The sequence below is a fragment of the Salvia hispanica genome, chromosome 2 (assembly GCF_023119035.1).
Source record: "Salvia hispanica cultivar TCC Black 2014 chromosome 2, UniMelb_Shisp_WGS_1.0, whole genome shotgun sequence".
In the NCBI taxonomy this organism is placed as follows: domain Eukaryota; kingdom Viridiplantae; phylum Streptophyta; class Magnoliopsida; order Lamiales; family Lamiaceae; genus Salvia; species Salvia hispanica.
The window spans coordinates 2499098-2514679 of record NC_062966.1 but is presented as its reverse complement, the minus strand read 5'-3'; the positions used below and the strand labels follow the sequence as shown (position 1 = coordinate 2514679).

General features: G+C 37.8%; 3 protein-coding genes across 6 annotated transcripts; 1 reads left to right on the top strand and 2 right to left on the bottom strand.

Moving 5' to 3' along the window:
• Positions 1 to 424: 424 nt before the first annotated feature.
• LOC125207960 lies at positions 425 to 3171 on the bottom strand. 2 transcript variants are annotated; one of them, XM_048107483.1, is made up of 6 exons: positions 2936 to 3171; positions 2753 to 2843; positions 2367 to 2440; positions 1748 to 2272; positions 868 to 993; positions 425 to 740 (listed from the first exon to the last, which is right to left on the bottom strand). In XM_048107483.1, the coding sequence occupies exons 1-5, from the start codon at positions 3086 to 3088 to the stop codon at positions 901 to 903; spliced, it is 936 nt and encodes a 311-aa protein (XP_047963440.1). In that variant the 5' UTR covers positions 3089 to 3171; the 3' UTR covers positions 425 to 740; positions 868 to 900. The 2 variants fall into 2 exon arrangements, with proteins under 2 accessions (XP_047963440.1, XP_047963439.1); XM_048107482.1 differs by having other exon boundaries at positions 425 to 993.
• A 4323-nt stretch (positions 3172 to 7494) lies between these two features.
• Positions 7495 to 10295, top strand: LOC125204422 (hexokinase-2, chloroplastic). Its single transcript, XM_048103085.1, has 9 exons — positions 7495 to 7832; positions 7971 to 8121; positions 8453 to 8635; positions 8706 to 8780; positions 8872 to 9027; positions 9101 to 9196; positions 9302 to 9432; positions 9609 to 9690; positions 9850 to 10295. The coding sequence occupies exons 1-9, from the start codon at positions 7564 to 7566 to the stop codon at positions 10180 to 10182; spliced, it is 1476 nt and encodes a 491-aa protein (XP_047959042.1). The 5' UTR covers positions 7495 to 7563; the 3' UTR covers positions 10183 to 10295.
• A 1061-nt stretch (positions 10296 to 11356) lies between these two features.
• Positions 11357 to 15546, bottom strand: LOC125205901. 3 transcript variants are annotated; one of them, XM_048105091.1, is made up of 12 exons: positions 14804 to 15546; positions 14547 to 14694; positions 14414 to 14471; positions 13808 to 13929; positions 13546 to 13681; positions 13234 to 13453; positions 13101 to 13161; positions 12980 to 13022; positions 12764 to 12888; positions 12372 to 12686; positions 12093 to 12305; positions 11357 to 11986 (listed from the first exon to the last, which is right to left on the bottom strand). In XM_048105091.1, the coding sequence occupies exons 2-12, from the start codon at positions 14616 to 14618 to the stop codon at positions 11702 to 11704; spliced, it is 1650 nt and encodes a 549-aa protein (XP_047961048.1). In that variant the 5' UTR covers positions 14619 to 14694; positions 14804 to 15546; the 3' UTR covers positions 11357 to 11701. The 3 variants fall into 3 exon arrangements, with proteins under 3 accessions (XP_047961048.1, XP_047961046.1, XP_047961049.1); XM_048105089.1 differs by having other exon boundaries at positions 14845 to 15546; XM_048105092.1 differs by lacking the exon at positions 14804 to 15546 and having other exon boundaries at positions 14547 to 14772.
• Between the last annotated feature and the right edge of the window lie 36 nt (positions 15547 to 15582).

Below are 15582 nucleotides of genomic sequence, written 5' to 3'. Positions count from 1 at the left end.
CCCACATTCGACTAACTCATTCCACTCACATATCAGTTCCTTGTATTGTTAGTTGTTACATATGTTCTATTGTAAGATTAAGCACCAGTATTTCAGTATTTGCGTTTCTATATACTCACTCCCTCTGTATGCAATTCAATGTTATTTGGATTTTCAGCTTGATCATTTACGTCGAACTAATCATCTTCACACTCTTGATTATTTATTAAAAATAATATTACTAAATATACACATCGAGCACACATATATTTCAATATCATGGGTTGTTGAATGTTTTAAACATAAGAATATGATATGATGCATCTCTAGGTTAAAAGTACAATTTTAAATTTAAAAAACTAAAATGAAATATAAATATCTTGATCAATTTTAAAGAAGTGATATATTTCTATACCTTGATAGAAATAATAGCACAAGCAACAAGTGGAAGACACTATTGTAGTATGAAAATTTAAGTAATTACACAGTAAAAATATATATACAGACAGCTGCTAGATACAAGTACTTTGGAGAAGATTAATTCTTCAATTTGGGAATTAACAACAACTACCTCCCTGCAAACCACTTCCCTTCAAGTGAGACATGAGAAAAGAAAGGAGGCTTTGGATTCGAACATCATTTTCTGTAAGAGAATCGCACAGCCTGAATGTGGCGAGACCATAGGCCGTACGGGCATTCAAGACACGCCAAAATGTACCTCAGGCGAAACTCCCACTCACTTCGACATTCAAGTTTCAGTCCTTCATAAGTTGTTCAGTTTATGTTAGAGATTTAACCATCAGTTCTCCAGGAGGTTTGCTAGACTTCACTATGGTAGAATATTCTGGTCATGTTGAAACGGATTACGTGACAGAGAAACACACATACTTGCTAAATGTCAGGTGTTTGCTAAGCCGATCTTTAAGTGGAAAAGATAGGCGTATCAAACATCAACCGCTTCCTAGGTGCCTTTCCTCCAGTTGACTTATGAGCACCTGGCTTTGTACGAGTCGTCTGCAATAAAATGTGACACGTTATTGCATTGAAAACCATCACTATTAGATGCGGTAAGAAACCTCGGTACTTAACTGAGATATACTTCAAAGTCAAAAGAGATTTCATACAATCCTTGCAGAAAGTTAAGCAAATCTGGGAAACGAATATATGAAAAGAAAAGGATTCAAACAAGGGACACCACATATCACAAAGGAATGGTTACAGGTTTCAGAAGATGTTACTAGTCTACTAATTCAAATGGTTTATATCGATGAAAGTAAGACTCCACAGAGAGTAGGAGTTTCTCATGACAACCATTCGTATTTATCACGCAGAACCTACTGCGCTTGAAAGTTATGCACTTGTCCACCAAAACCAAAAGGAAAGAATCATTCTTCAGTAATAATTAGGTTCTCCGCAACCAAAATAAGAGCGCATAGCAGCAACATTAGGTAACTGGGACCCAATATCATACTCAGAAAAAAACGCTTTAAGATTTTGAAACATTTAGTCATTTCCAGGCATTTGATTAGTTTCAAAAAATAGAAGCACAAAAAACTTATCCATGTTGTGATGCTCAGCCAAAGGAACCAGCATTCATCATTATATCATGGCATTATAGAGTGAACTGTCAGATCTCACTCATGATACTAAAGAACGACATGCTTGCAATCTCTTTGATCAAGTTTCTAATACATTTGCATTTAGTTATATGCTATGCAAGACACATAGTAATATGTTTGCAGCAAAAAGGGTTTGATCCTTTGTATACCTTCTTAGTGGTTTGTGAAGAATCTGATTCATTCCTCCCTTTTCCAGTGCTTCCACGAGTGATGCTACTTTTCTTGCCTCGCATGGAAGATGGTACAGCATCACCCTTAGAGGGACGCAGTAACGTTGAAGCTGACCTTGATCTGGAATTTAAGGCTTCGATTTCTTTCCTAAGTTTGACAATTTCCTCATTCTTTTTAATTGATTCAGATTCCATCGTAGTGATACTGGCCTTTAACTTCTCATTTGATATTTGTAACTCATCGGCCTTGCTTACAAGAATCTGAGCCTTTTCATTTGCTTTCTTAGCTTCATCACGCTCCTTTCTCAATTTTTCAGTGAGGCTGGTCTCCATTTGCTCATACTGATTCCACAATACCTCCTTCTCTGCCAAGAGAGCTGAAATCTCAGAGTTCTTCGCCACTTTAGATTTTTCAAGTTCTTTTTTCAGCATCCTCACCTCATCTTGAAGTGCCACCTTGTTTAGCGAGTTTCCACCTTTATTGCTAATATCGCTCGATACACCCTGCACATTGCAAGAAAATATTGAACAAAAAGAACATATGCATTCATTTATATAACGGGAAAACCATCAAGCGTGCAAAGTGTATAGAACATACACTAGGCCCTGAACACTTGTGCACAAGATAGTCACACCATTCTCTGAAGTCAGCTGCCTCATTCTCAGCATTCTCTGCATTCCACAGAGAAGCAATGCTTACATAAGATAAAAATGCATTGCAACTTGCAATAAGAAGTGAAAATTGGAAAGTGAAAGAAAAGAAATCAAATTTGAAGCATGATAGATAACATGATCCTTGATCATATGTGTAACAATTATTCCATGTTTTTTCAATAAACAAAATCTATAAGTCTATGCAATTTATAGTATAAATCAATATAATCATCAAAAGTGTAACATCCCTGGATAAATTCCCAAAACACAAACATATCAAATTAAAAATAAATCAAAAAGGTAAATCCTCGTGGAACCAGAAAAACTGACCATATCTATGCTTAAAAATGATGGATTCCCTTTCCTTGAAACCGAGATTTAATTCTGCTTTGAAAGAATTAACTTTCTGCTCCATTTTCATCTACATTAATTGTAATCCCCAATTACTGGCAGTTGACGCAAAAACCCTATTGCTACGACAGTATACATGGATTTAATTGGAGATAGTTTTACCTTATAAATGAATTCGTGCAAGTATTTAATTCGTTCTTCAAGAATCAGCCTCTCGTTCTGCAGATTCTGGGAGAGTTTAACCAAGGCGTTGAAAATTTTATCCCATTTTTGTTCGCGATTGGAAGCTTTTTGGAGGGGAATGCGTTTCCCCATCTAAGTGAGTGGAATCGTAAGAATGCAAGCCGTTGAGTTGGTGAAAAATATAGCAGGAAGTTTGGTTTCATAGCATTATGATTTATGAGAATGGGAAGAAGTGTGGAGTAGTGGAGAAACAGAGGCCAACGGTCCAAATTTAAATTGAAACACAAAAACAAACATTAATAATAATTTCAAAAGGTGGAATTTATTCACATCATACTAGCTAATTAATGAGACATTAACTTTTTTTAATGAAATAAATGAATAATTTCAAAATATGATATGCTAATTGATTTAGACTTCCCATAGTAGCCATACATACACTTATTCCCTCGTCCCGCATTAACAGTCCCATTAACTTTTCTATCATCTTTTTGTAAAAATGATAAAAAATAATTAAAAAAGAGAAATGGTAAATTAAAAGAAAGAATAATATAGAGAATAGTGTTATCTATATTATTATCTCTCTTATTTTACCATTTCTCCACTTTAATTATTTTTTATTATTTTTATATAAAGAGGATAGAAAATTCAATAGAACTGCTAAAGCGGAACGGAGGGAGTACTTTTTATAAGTATACATACTTTATGTTTCAATATAACATAGTAGGAGTAATAATTAATGATATGCAGGTAAAACAAGAACTAAACTATATAATTATTCAATAACTAATGTGCGACGAACAAATTTAAGCTATGGATGCTTGGGTATTTTATATATAAAAAAAATAAAAGTAACAAATTTAAGTCATGATCATATTTATTTAAGAGTAAAGGCCAAAATTAATCATGGGCATATGATCATTTTACGTTTTTGGTCCTAAACATTATCTTTTGGATTTTTTGATCCTGAACATATGAAAATTTAATCATTTTGGTCCTCCGTCAACATTTCCGTTAAAAATTAACGGTCAATGGCTTTAATCCCGATTTTAACTAAATTAAGCTTTTAATTCTGATTTTTTACTCCCTAATTAATTCCTTAATTATTTTAATAAATAATATGAAAAAATAAAAAGAAAATAGTTGACCTGCGCCCTCTCCCTCCTCCACTCCCCCGCCGACCTGACCTCCGCCGCCCTCTCCACCACCGCATTCCTCATCGACGCCGACTCTGGCGACCGCCTCATCACCGCATTGAACGACATTACCGCCAGCATCAGGCAGTACCCGATCGCCGAATTGACTCCGAAGAGAACCGCTCCGGCGATCTGGTAGGGCCCCCAGCGGCGGCAGCCGAGCTTGTTGAGGAGAGGAGCCTCGGCGGCGGAGGAAGGAGGGGGTTTGGCGACAGAGAGGAGCTTTAATCGGAGGCGGCGCTCCTCCATGTACTGGTAGAAGGTGCCGAAGAGGAAGAGGGCGAAGAGAGAGAGGAAGTAGCCCGGCTAGGAATTGGTCTGCCATGAATCGAAGGGGATGGTGACGCTTCTGCCCCAGTAGAAGGTCATGTGCATCATCGTTGCAGATGGAGGAGGAATTTGGGGGTTTTTTTTTGTTGTTTTTTGGGGGGTTTTTTTTGTTGTTTATTGGGGAATTTGCAGCGTTTGAAGGTGAGATTGATTTCGTGTAGTTGGTAAGGCGATCGAGGGTTAGCTGAGCTGGATTTGCTGCGCGAGCTCGTGCGTGGAGGCGAGCGGGTTGGAAGGAGAGATTGCGACGCCGAGGGAGAGGAGGGAGAAGTAGAGGACGGGGAGAGGACGAAAGCGACGTCGTTTTTGGAGATGAGTGAAGTGAGGGGAGGAGGAGAGGGAGGTGGCGTGCTGGAGGAAGATGGAGTAGGTGAGGCGGTCGCCGGAGTCTGCGTCGATGAGGAATACGGTGGTGGAGAGGGCGGCGGAGGTCAGGTTGGCGGGGGTGTGGAGGATGGAGAGGGCGCAGGTCAACTAGTTTCTTTTTATTTTTTCATATTATTTATTAAAATAATTAGGGAATTAATTAGGGTCATAGGGGTGGGAATACGGGTATCCGTGGATACCCGACCTGAAAAAACCGGGTACCCAAACCCAAAAATCATTGAGATGTCTATCCAAAGCCCCGATATATTTTCGGGTACTCCAATACCCGCTCCGGGTATAGTATCGGGTACCCAAATACCCGACTCTTTACAGTTGTTAATAACTAATAAAAAAATTCAAATTTTATATATTAAAATAAATATAGAAATATTTAAATTGACTAATACCTTTAATGTTTCATTTATTTTAAAGTATACAATTATATTTTTTGGGGATTGATTATGCAATATTTAAGTAAAATAATAAAAGTTACGCATTTAATATAACTGTAGAAGCAACCAATAATATAATTCAAAAGTCAAAATAATTAAATAAAATATAAAAACCATATAAGTTGGTTGTGCAACACGTAAAAGTCATTAAACAACTAAGCAAAACATAGAAGCATTCATTGCTAAACGCTTAAACCTAATTTAAAAAATGCATTTAAATAATATATTGGATATTCGGGTAATACCCGATACCCATTCGGGTTATCCAATACCCGATTTATCTCAAATTTCAATATCCAATCTCATACCCAATCCCATAAAATTGGATATTGGGTATCCAAAACCCTGTAGGTATCGGGTCCGGTATGGGTAAATCCAATACCCAATATCCGTATTCCCACCCCTAATTAGGGAGTAAAAAATTAGAATTAAAAGTTTAATTTGGTCAAAATCGGGATTAAAGTCGTTGACCGTTAGTTTTTAACGGAAATATTGACGGAGGACCAAAATGATCAAATTTCCATATGTTCAGGACCAAAAAATCTAAAAAATCATGTTTAGGACAAAAAACGTAAAATGATCATATGTTCAGGACCAATTTTGGCCTTTACTCTTTATTTAATGTCTCATATTTAGCATTTTTTTATAATAAGATTTGGTATGTTTGGTTATTTTTTTATAAAAAAAAATAAAACTAACAAATTTAAGTTATGATCATATTTATTATGTCTCTTTTTAGCATTTTCTATAATAAGAATGGTATGTTTGGGTACTTTTCATAAGCATAAAAAATACTAATAAAAAACTAAATTATATAATAATAAGAAGAAGAAGAAGAAAAAGAACACAGTGCCACTTAGGGGTGTCGAAACGGGTAGCGGGTATTGGGTACCCACACACCCGACCCGATACCCGTCGGGTGTCGGATACCCGCTACCCGACGGAAACGGGTAACGGGTCGGGATCGGGTAGTCATATTTTTGGTTTTGCGGGTATCGGGTATACCCGATGCCCGCTCGGGATACCCGACAATCCCGAAAATTATCTGATTATAATTTAATATTTTTCAATTTTTAATATTAATATAAATTTTAATTTATCCCAGCGAATGACTTTGATTTAAACCTATGTTTTTTTTTTCAATTTTCCTCTATTATGAGTAAAGCCTGTTTTTCCGCCTATAAAGACCAATATTATATATTCAATAACATATGTATTTTATTAATATATACTACAAGCTACACACATGTGCATTATACATACAGTATCATATATATACACATACTTACTAAATTGTGGAAGATAATGCAAATAATAATAATAATAAAATAGATTTTCAAAACAAAAAAATTCGGGTCGGGTCGGGTACCCGCCGTGTCGGGTGCGGGATACCCGACTCGGGTATCGGATAATACCCGACAAAGTGCGAGTCGGATATCAGGACAACAATTTCGGCCGAAATCGGGATCGGGTACCCGACTCGTCAGGTGCAGATATCCGTGAGTATCCGTTTTGACACCCCTAGTGCCACTGTCATAATTCTCAAACTAGTGGCACAGTGCGTGAAAACTGAAAAGATTATTTCAAACATATAATATATGTTTCTATTTAGTGATGTGTGTAGTTAATATTTATATAGAGGATAAGGAGATCCAAATTTTTGGATAATAACCAGTTAATAACGGTCATTTGTGTCATGTTAGCATCGTAATTTCCGTTCAATTATGTTAGTACAGGACAAAATTTCTTGTTTACACACAATTCTAATTAATTTTCGTTAATTTTTGTTTACACACAAAAATTCATTGAATTTTCGTTAATTTTTATTGTATGTTAATCTACACATCATAAACACTCAGAAATACACACTCAAACGATAATACATATTTCCAAAATTATTAAATTGAGTAAATTTTTTTCTTCATTTCCACTAACATACAAATGCACGTAAAGTATAATTTCACTTCAATTTTAACAAATAAAAAGTCGATTCATTTAAATGGAAATTCAAGACACTCCACGCAATGCAATTCTCACTGAAAATAATATTACATCTCAAATATATGACCTCAAATATATTTTATTTAATTATAGAAGTTTATTTATTTATTTTATTAATTATACTGTGTATGAAGAATAGTTTGTCTGAAGGAAGTGAGTGTTAGTTACTTAGCTCTGTGTTGATCACGCCATTAATCTAGCTAGTTGGTTGCTTACTTTTTCTCTTTCTTCTTCCCCACACATTTCGTGATCGCAACCGCAAATGTCGGTAATCTCCGCCACTTCCGCCGCCCCACCCCTCCATTTACCGCGATCGCCCCCACGCCCGAGACTCGCGATGATGGTGCGATCATCCAACGCAGTCTCGCCCGCTTCGATCCTCACCAAGCTGCGCAATGACTGCGCCACTCCCTTGCCTCTCCTGCGCCAAGTCTCCGCCGCCATGGCCGCCGACATGCGCGCCGGCCTGGCCGCCGACGGCGCCTCCGATCTCAAAATGATCCTCAGCTTCGTCGATTCCCTCCCCACCGGGTATGAATTTCATTTCCTATTACCTTGATTGAAGCCACATTCGATTCAATACGACTGCAATTATGCTGTAATTGTTGAAAATGCACATGTCTAGTGTGATCCTTAATTGATTTGGAATGGTAAATTGATGTGATTAAGGGATGAGAATGGATTATACTATGCTTTGGATCTCGGCGGTACCAATTTCCGAGTGATGAGAGTGCAATTGGGAGGGAACCAAGGTAGAGTGGTGGCCACTGAATTCGATCAAGTCACCATCCCTAAGGAGTTGTTGTTTGCTACTTCCGAGGTCGCTTCGTTGTTTTATTTATAGAGTAAAGGTCAATTTTGGTTTATCAAAATACAAATTTGGTCTAAAATATTCACTTTTTGAAAAATCGGTCCATAACAAATAAAATCCTTGTTATTGGAGTGGTCCTTTTTTGACGGAAATGTGCAATTAGCCTTGACCATTAGTTTTTTTATGGAACCGTAAAAAAAGGACCACTTCGTTGACATTTTCATTTGTTATGGACCAGTTTTTCAAAAAGTGAATGTTTTGGACCAAATTCGTATTTTGGTCATATGTTTAGTACCAAAATACTCTTAATTATATAATTATCTATGATCATGTTCTTTAGGAGCTTTTCGATTTCATAGCATCTAAGCTGGCGAAATTCGTTGAGAAGGAAGGCGGGAAGTTTGAGTTGTCCCAAGGAAGAACGAGGGAAGTGGGGTTTACTTTCTCTTTTGCAGTGAAACAGACGTCGATTAACTCTGGCGTTCTCATCAAGTGGACGAAAGGCTTTGCAGTCTCCGGAACTGTGAGTATTCATTTCTCTATTGGTCTAAATGAAGAAAGGTCGGTCTCACCTTGTTTTTACTGCTTTTCAGGAAGGGAGAGACGTAGTCGCCTGCTTGAATGAGGCTATGAGAAGGCAGGGCTTGAATATGAGAGTTTCTGCCTTGGTACATTGTCATTCGTGCTGTGACCTCGTTCGCAAACACTTGTGGCTTCTTGCTCATTGTTGGTGCGTTTTTTTGTATGGTGTTAAGTTAGGTCAATGATACTGTGGGAGCGTTAGCCGGAGCTAGATACTGGGACGACGATGTTATGGTCGCGGTCATTCTAGGAACGGGGACCAACGCCTCCTATGTGGAGTGCGTAGACAACATTCCCAAGCTGCGTGCCCCAAAATCAGCAGGTGGAACTACGGTATGTGGCTATATGTGCGTCTGTTGGTAATTCGTGATATCATTATGAATATGTGTTGTTGTTTAACCACTAGATTATAAACACTGAATGGGGGGCATTCTCGAGGGGTCTTCCCTTGACCGAGTTTGACAGAGAAATGGATGCTGCCAGCATCAATCCCGGGAAACAGGTAGCCAGCCAGCCCTGTTCACCTCCATATTTTATTTTTTTATTCTTTCGTAGTGTTACTGCTATGTGCATTTCCTGATTGATTATACAACGAAATTGGAAACAGATATTTGAGAAAACAATTTCTGGGATGTATCTTGGTGAGATTGTTAGACGAGTGTTGCACAGAATGGCCGAAGATGCTACATTATTCGGTGACTCCATACCAGAAAAGCTACAGATCCCATTTTCTCTCAGGTATACTAAAAAGGAATAAGAAAAGGTTACATTGTTCTATTGTTATCATGAATATTTTCAAATTAATTTTCCAGTAAGCAATAGTAATTTGCATTACTATAGCTTTATTCTCCGAATTTTCTTTATTTAGTTTGAGAAACCTGATTTAGAATTGTAACCTTAACTATACCTTGTAGGACACCAGACGTATGCACCATGCAACAGGACTCGTCTAAAGATCTTGAAGTCGTTGGATCAATCCTCTACGACGTGGCTGGGGTAGAACTCCATTTATGGCTCTACAATCAAAATTTTGATCATATATCATAGTTTGATCAATAATGAACCTATAACGAAAAACATCGAATTATGAAAAGCTATTATTAGTGATTGGTGCCACACTACTAATTTCCCAGCTGATATGTGCATATCCGTCAGGTGAATTCCAACTTGGAGTCGAGGAAGATAGTAGTAGACATATGTGAGACCATTACAAAACGTGGGGGGCGGTTGGCCGGGGCAGGAATCGTAGGGATTCTCCAGAAGATGGAGGGAGATTCAAAAGGTGCGGTGTTTGGTAAGAGAACGGTGGTGGCGATGGATGGAGGGTTATACGAGCATAATCCCGAGTACAGAGGGTACCTTCAAGATGCAGTGACAGAGATTTTAGGGCCGGAGGTATCGAAGAACATAATTGTACAACACTCTAAGGATGGATCTGGTATTGGAGCTGCTCTTTTGGCTGCTACTAATTCCATCTATCAGCATTGATTTTTGCAGCTCTATGGGCCCTTTGTTTTGTTAGCCACAATGATCAAGTGGTTGACAAAGACGTCCAACCTTCAAAATTTCTTATCTATTGAAATACTGCATTTTTATTGGCCTCTCTTTGCTGGTCTGGTACCAAATCATTTATATATGATGGGCAATAATATTGAGGAACATCAATAACTTTATGAGAAATATGACAAATAGGATTAAAATACAGTCTTTCATAGTTGAGTACTTTTGATAAATTCACTATTACATGAACTTGGTGTTATGAGAGAGGTAGCATTCAAATTTTGGTTTGTTTGGTTTTTTATGTTGAAAATAAATAAAATCGAGTTCGAGTTTTACAAAAATGAACCAAATCGAATTATCCTAATTTAGAATCAAAATTAAACCGAAAAAAAAAAACTGAGAATGTCTGCAAAAATGAAATGAATTATTTTGAGTGTTACTACAAATTGTCATTTTTATCTTCAATTTTACTTGCAAATAAATAAGGAAAATTTGTCATTTAAATCATAACTTTTGGTTGACTTCTAGTCAATCCCATAACTTATAAAAGTAACTAATTAAATCGCAACTTTTGTTCATTTGTGAATTGCCCATGCAATTATAATTTTGTATTTGCAAGTAAAATTGAACAATCCGAATTTCATGTGATTGGTTCGGGACGTTGATGTCATAGTTCAACTCGGTCATGCCTAAGAATACATGTACGATCCGTAAATGTTAGCCAGTGACTACTTAGAGGATGATTGTTGGATGTGTGCCTTTGTATCCACTGGTGAAGGCACTTCTCCATTCTAGAAAAATCGTGGCACTGCTCGTGCATGTTCAACAATCCTTGGGCAATATGCACACCCGGTCTTCTCAAATATGTATTGCAGAAGGCTTCGATGAGCCCACTACAAAAGGTTTTGAGGCACTCCTGCCTCATTTCTGTCGCGACGTGCATGCACTCATCGAATATGTTACCTCCTCCGTACACGAGGCCTTGAGTCCACGAGAGCGCTACATCAGTCCTTTCTACTATGACATTGCCTCTGACTTTTTGAGAGTTAACGAAGAAGAATAAATGAATTGGGATGAAGCTAGATATGCAAAATGATGTAAATATTTATGGAGAGAATTAATTTTTTTAAAGGTAAAAAAAAACCGAAATTGCTCTTGGAAATATATAAAATAAAAATATAGTAAGAACAAAATTCAACCAATAATGTAAAGGCAATTTAGTGCCATTGCTAAGTCATGTCATGTTATTACAAGATACAATCAGTTCAAAAAATATCAGAGCTGTTTGGTAACTCTTGTTTCAGTGTTCTGTCACTTAAAAGTAAATCTCCAGAAAATTTACAAGCCATGACAAGGAAATTTGCTGCAGATTTATCCAAGACTCAAGTTTCATATAATCTGAGGGGTCACAAGTCGTCAAGGTAAACAGAAAACGAACCGAAATGTGAAGAAATAATGAACAAATGATGATATATTTAGTAAGCATGTTGATAGTAACTTATCCATGTCAAAGGTGCATGTTTTCAGGTTGGAATACGGCTCCATTTCTCTCGAATCCCAAAGGAAGGTTGTGATGCCTTTTCAGAGGCAACGACGCGTTGATAGCTATTACCTGCTGTTGTGAAGGTGAGAGTTGTTGAAACTTGGAGCCCAGAGCAGCATGCAGATGTGGGAACAGAGAGTTCAGCACAGCTCCGTTTCTCCAGTCTGGAAGGCGAAGCTCACCACCTCCTCCCGTGTTATAATACTGTCCTGTTCTGTCTGTGAAACTGCTGCTATGATACTGAGAGAGCTGCAGCATCGATCAAGCATGAATTCTCTTGTCATTACTATCATCAATGGAACGATCCATAACCGAATTAAAATGACAATCAAGTTTGGAAATCGCAGCAAGTTACCTGTTGTGCTTGCGAGGAGGCTGACTTATAGTATGAAGATGAAGAATAACCATTCCGGGGGGGCAGTGAACAAAGTATCGGGGACTGGTTTCGTGACTGCATGTATGGCATATAGTACTGTTTAGGAGGATCGAGAAAACATCCTGCTCCGTTTGCACTCTCACTGGTGTCCAAACCACGAATCCCCATTCCCAAAGATAAAAAGTCATATCCCTTCAAAATTATAGCATTCAGATAAGAACCGGATTCTCATACAGATGGTATCAGCAAGGAACTCACCTGCTTTGCAGAGGTTTCAGAAGCCATCTGCTCATCTTGAATTGGCCTCTTATGCAGAAGGAAACCATTTTGGTCTTCAGATGAACCTTTTTCAGCAGCATCTATGTCTATGGCACTAAAATATGTGTCACCGTTTCTACCATTTATTCTCAGCATTTGGTTGTCTGAACCTCGACAAGTTGTTGGTTGAGTAGACTTCACTGGCAATCCTTCTTTTCTGTCTGATATTTGCAAGACTTTGATGAGACGACTTATGTAAACGTGTGCTGAACATCTCTTCCATGAGTTGTTCGATTCAGTAGCAACTCTAGTATGCTGAACCATTAAAAGGTGCTAATTAGCTTGTTGGGTTCAAACAAACCATTTCCAAATACTATCTTTAAGCATTGTACCTTTTCACTACTAATTTTGTGCTCAACGACATGAGGCTGAGAGGAAAAAATTGTGCCCTCAAACAAGCGGCGCGTCTCAGAACTTGCGGCTTGCATTGCAGACAAGTTGGGTGATGGAAACAAATCTGTATTTAGAAAGCATACATACCCCATAAATATACAAACAAGTACTACACAATACTACATGCACCTAAAACTAATGAGAAAGTTCGTTACCATTATATTTGTTTTTGCCATACTGCAATCCAGAAGCTGTGACCTGAAAGGTTCGAGAACATCGTTTTAGAAACACATATTTAGATGTAAGATACTACCGTAAATTAAATATTGAGCATGCCTGATCAAAGTGAATTTTGTCTTCATGACTTTGAATGGTGCCATGTATGGATACTAGTGGTCTGCAAGATAAATAACTTTGTAAGAATAAAATAGCTAAACTAATAATGGCGTGAAGAAATATTTTACTTCACCTTAAAGTGGATCTCGGACATGAATCTGATTTGCATCCATAAGCATCGGGGGTCGCTGCCTGCTTGCAAGAAAAAAAAGGCACAGGTTGTCGAGCTTCTAATGTTTGGGATATGACTTCTTCTGTTGAATTGACCACATCCGTAATTGAAGGACAAACAGCTCCGAGAGTTACTTCTGAGCTAATTTTTCTAGTCTCGACTTGTAGTGTCCGACAGGTATCTGCTCAAAGAGGCATTTAGAATGATTAAGCATTTGACAAGAGTATAAACCACCAAAAAAGAAAGTAATGCTCTAACTATTGATGGAGATACCTTCTTCTAGTGTAGCTGAAGATTGTATTTCGGGCTTTTCATCGTGATCAGCCTTGTTTGCATTAGTGAACATACCAGCCAAAGCATACAAGGTTTCAGCCACTTCTTCCTCATCCTTGGTGATGTGTCTCTTCTTCTGAAAATGCAGTTCCACAGAGAATGTGAACTGCCTCATTCATATACTTGTCTTTTTGTATTTTTGTTTTTTCTATTATGTAAACGAGATAATACAGCTTAATGTTTAAGAACTGCAGTGTCCAACCTTTTTCAATTTGGATTTCTTTGCACCATCTTTTCTATAAACTGTGGTTGACAACGCATCATGCTGCTTCCCAGAAGTTAGCCATGGTGAAGTAACGGACTCACGGCTCCGCTTTTTGATGGCTACAGAATTGAAAACAAGAGATTCATACAAAACTCAAAGCAAAACTATATACTCCTCAAAAGCCAATTTTATAAAGTGCTTAAAAATTGCAGCAACTCTGTCTAAACAAATAATTACTGTAACTGTTGGACAGAAAAGGAGAAGTGAAACATCAAAAAAAAGATACTCTAAACCAAATGAAGAAGTCAGTGAGTCAAAGTTACACCACAGCTAAAAGAGTTAGTAAAAAAATTCACATCATTTCCATTTTCCAAAGTACATTCCTCACTAGTTCAGATAAAGCAACATAGAGAATCTTCCACTGCCAACACCAGCAAGAAAAGCCAGTAAAGAAACAAAAAGGTAAGAAAGAACACAGAAAAGCAACAAAAAGATGAGTAGGAAACTCCACTTTTGCAAAAAATGATTAAACCAAAAACTCCAATTAACCAAAGTAAATCCAATTAACACTATGATAAACTTGAAACATCCATAACTACGCACCGGACCGTAGCTTCCTCGGAATCGAGGCATGATTAACAGCACCACATCCATCAAGAATCTGCAGAAATGGAAACTAATTAGCAATTTAGCATCATAACTTGCAAATTGCAATCATAATGGAAAATTGTTTTACCATTGTTGATAACTTGCAATTACTAGTAGAAGGCAGAGACTCATCATCACCAGCAAATGCAACAGAGCCCATTTCACATCCAAAAAGTTAAACCTCAACCTCAACTGCAGCTCCAAATATCCCTCTCTTGAAACACAAACTTCCAAAGCTACGAACAAAGACGAGATAAGTTCAACCGCAAAAAGATAACACGATAGAAAAAGAAGAATATAAGGCGACACGTAGCTCAAGAAGCGTAACAACAAAAAGCATATCACCGTAGCCCAGATGAAGACAACGCCCTTTTGTTGGTTAGTACCTCAAAATTCAATTCGCAAGTTGAGGATGTTTCGGTAATTTCACACCAGATGCAGAGAGGGATTCGGTGATCGAAGCGAGAATTGAAAACGATGCACGATAATTAAATCAATCCCACATTTGTCCTTATCTACTGAGAAAGAGTGAGAGATGGGAAATTCGGCTGAGAGAGGGAGGAAACAATGGAGTTGGGGAGATGGATAAAGTGCATTTCTTTGTTCAATTTTTGTGTGAGTTAAAGGAAATGAGAGGGGGAGGAAAGTGATTGTTGCTGTCCTTTTTTACTTGGGGATGTTGAGGGAATCGGGTTCTTCTGCTTCACGCATTAAAAAGGACTGATTTTTACTCTCTCTCTCACATACACACACAAACACACGCCTGCACACTCTGAGCTTTCTCTCTCACTGTCTAAAAAAAGAGAAACGGAGAAGAAAAGGAAATACAGAGAATAAAACACACCACGAGAGTGGGAGAGAAAAGGGAAGAAAAGAAAAATTTTGCGACTTTTTGGATTGCCTTATACTAGCATTAATTAGCTTGATTCAGAATGGCATTAATGCGAATCGGGAAGAAATTGGTATCTGGGCTTAAAGCAGAGAGAGAAATCTTCAAAATGAGGGATGTTCGATTTTTATGAAACTCGGACGAAGAATTTGAATCGAGACGGGGCGATGAAAGAGAGGAGTGCTGTCTGTGTTTGTCAATAATTTTGCAGAGAAGAGCACGGCACAGAAAAACA

Excerpts from the sequence above, each read along its gene's own strand:
- LOC125207960 (XM_048107482.1), bottom strand. The coding sequence starts at position 3,088 with ATGGGGAAACGCATTCCCCTCCAAAAAGCTTCCAATCGCGAACAAAAA. Across the intron at positions 2,844-2,935 it reads TGCACGAATTCATTTATAAG|ATGAAAATGGAGCAGAAAGT; the intron begins GTAAAACTATCT and ends CAATTAATGTAG. Across the intron at positions 2,273-2,366 it reads ACAAGTGTTCAGGGCCTAGT|GGTGTATCGAGCGATATTAG; the intron begins GTATGTTCTATA and ends TGCAATGTGCAG.
- LOC125204422 (XM_048103085.1), top strand. The coding sequence starts at position 7,564 with ATGTCGGTAATCTCCGCCACTTCCGCCGCCCCACCCCTCCATTTACCG. Across the intron at positions 9,028-9,100 it reads AATCAGCAGGTGGAACTACG|ATTATAAACACTGAATGGGG; the intron begins GTATGTGGCTAT and ends TTTAACCACTAG. Across the intron at positions 9,433-9,608 it reads CAGATCCCATTTTCTCTCAG|GACACCAGACGTATGCACCA; the intron begins GTATACTAAAAA and ends TATACCTTGTAG.
- LOC125205901 (XM_048105091.1), bottom strand. The coding sequence starts at position 14,618 with ATGGGCTCTGTTGCATTTGCTGGTGATGATGAGTCTCTGCCTTCTACT. Across the intron at positions 13,930-14,413 it reads TCCGAGGAAGCTACGGTCCG|CCATCAAAAAGCGGAGCCGT; the intron begins GTGCGTAGTTAT and ends TCAATTCTGTAG. Across the intron at positions 12,889-12,979 it reads TGGCAAAAACAAATATAATG|ATTTGTTTCCATCACCCAAC; the intron begins GTAACGAACTTT and ends TTCTAAATACAG.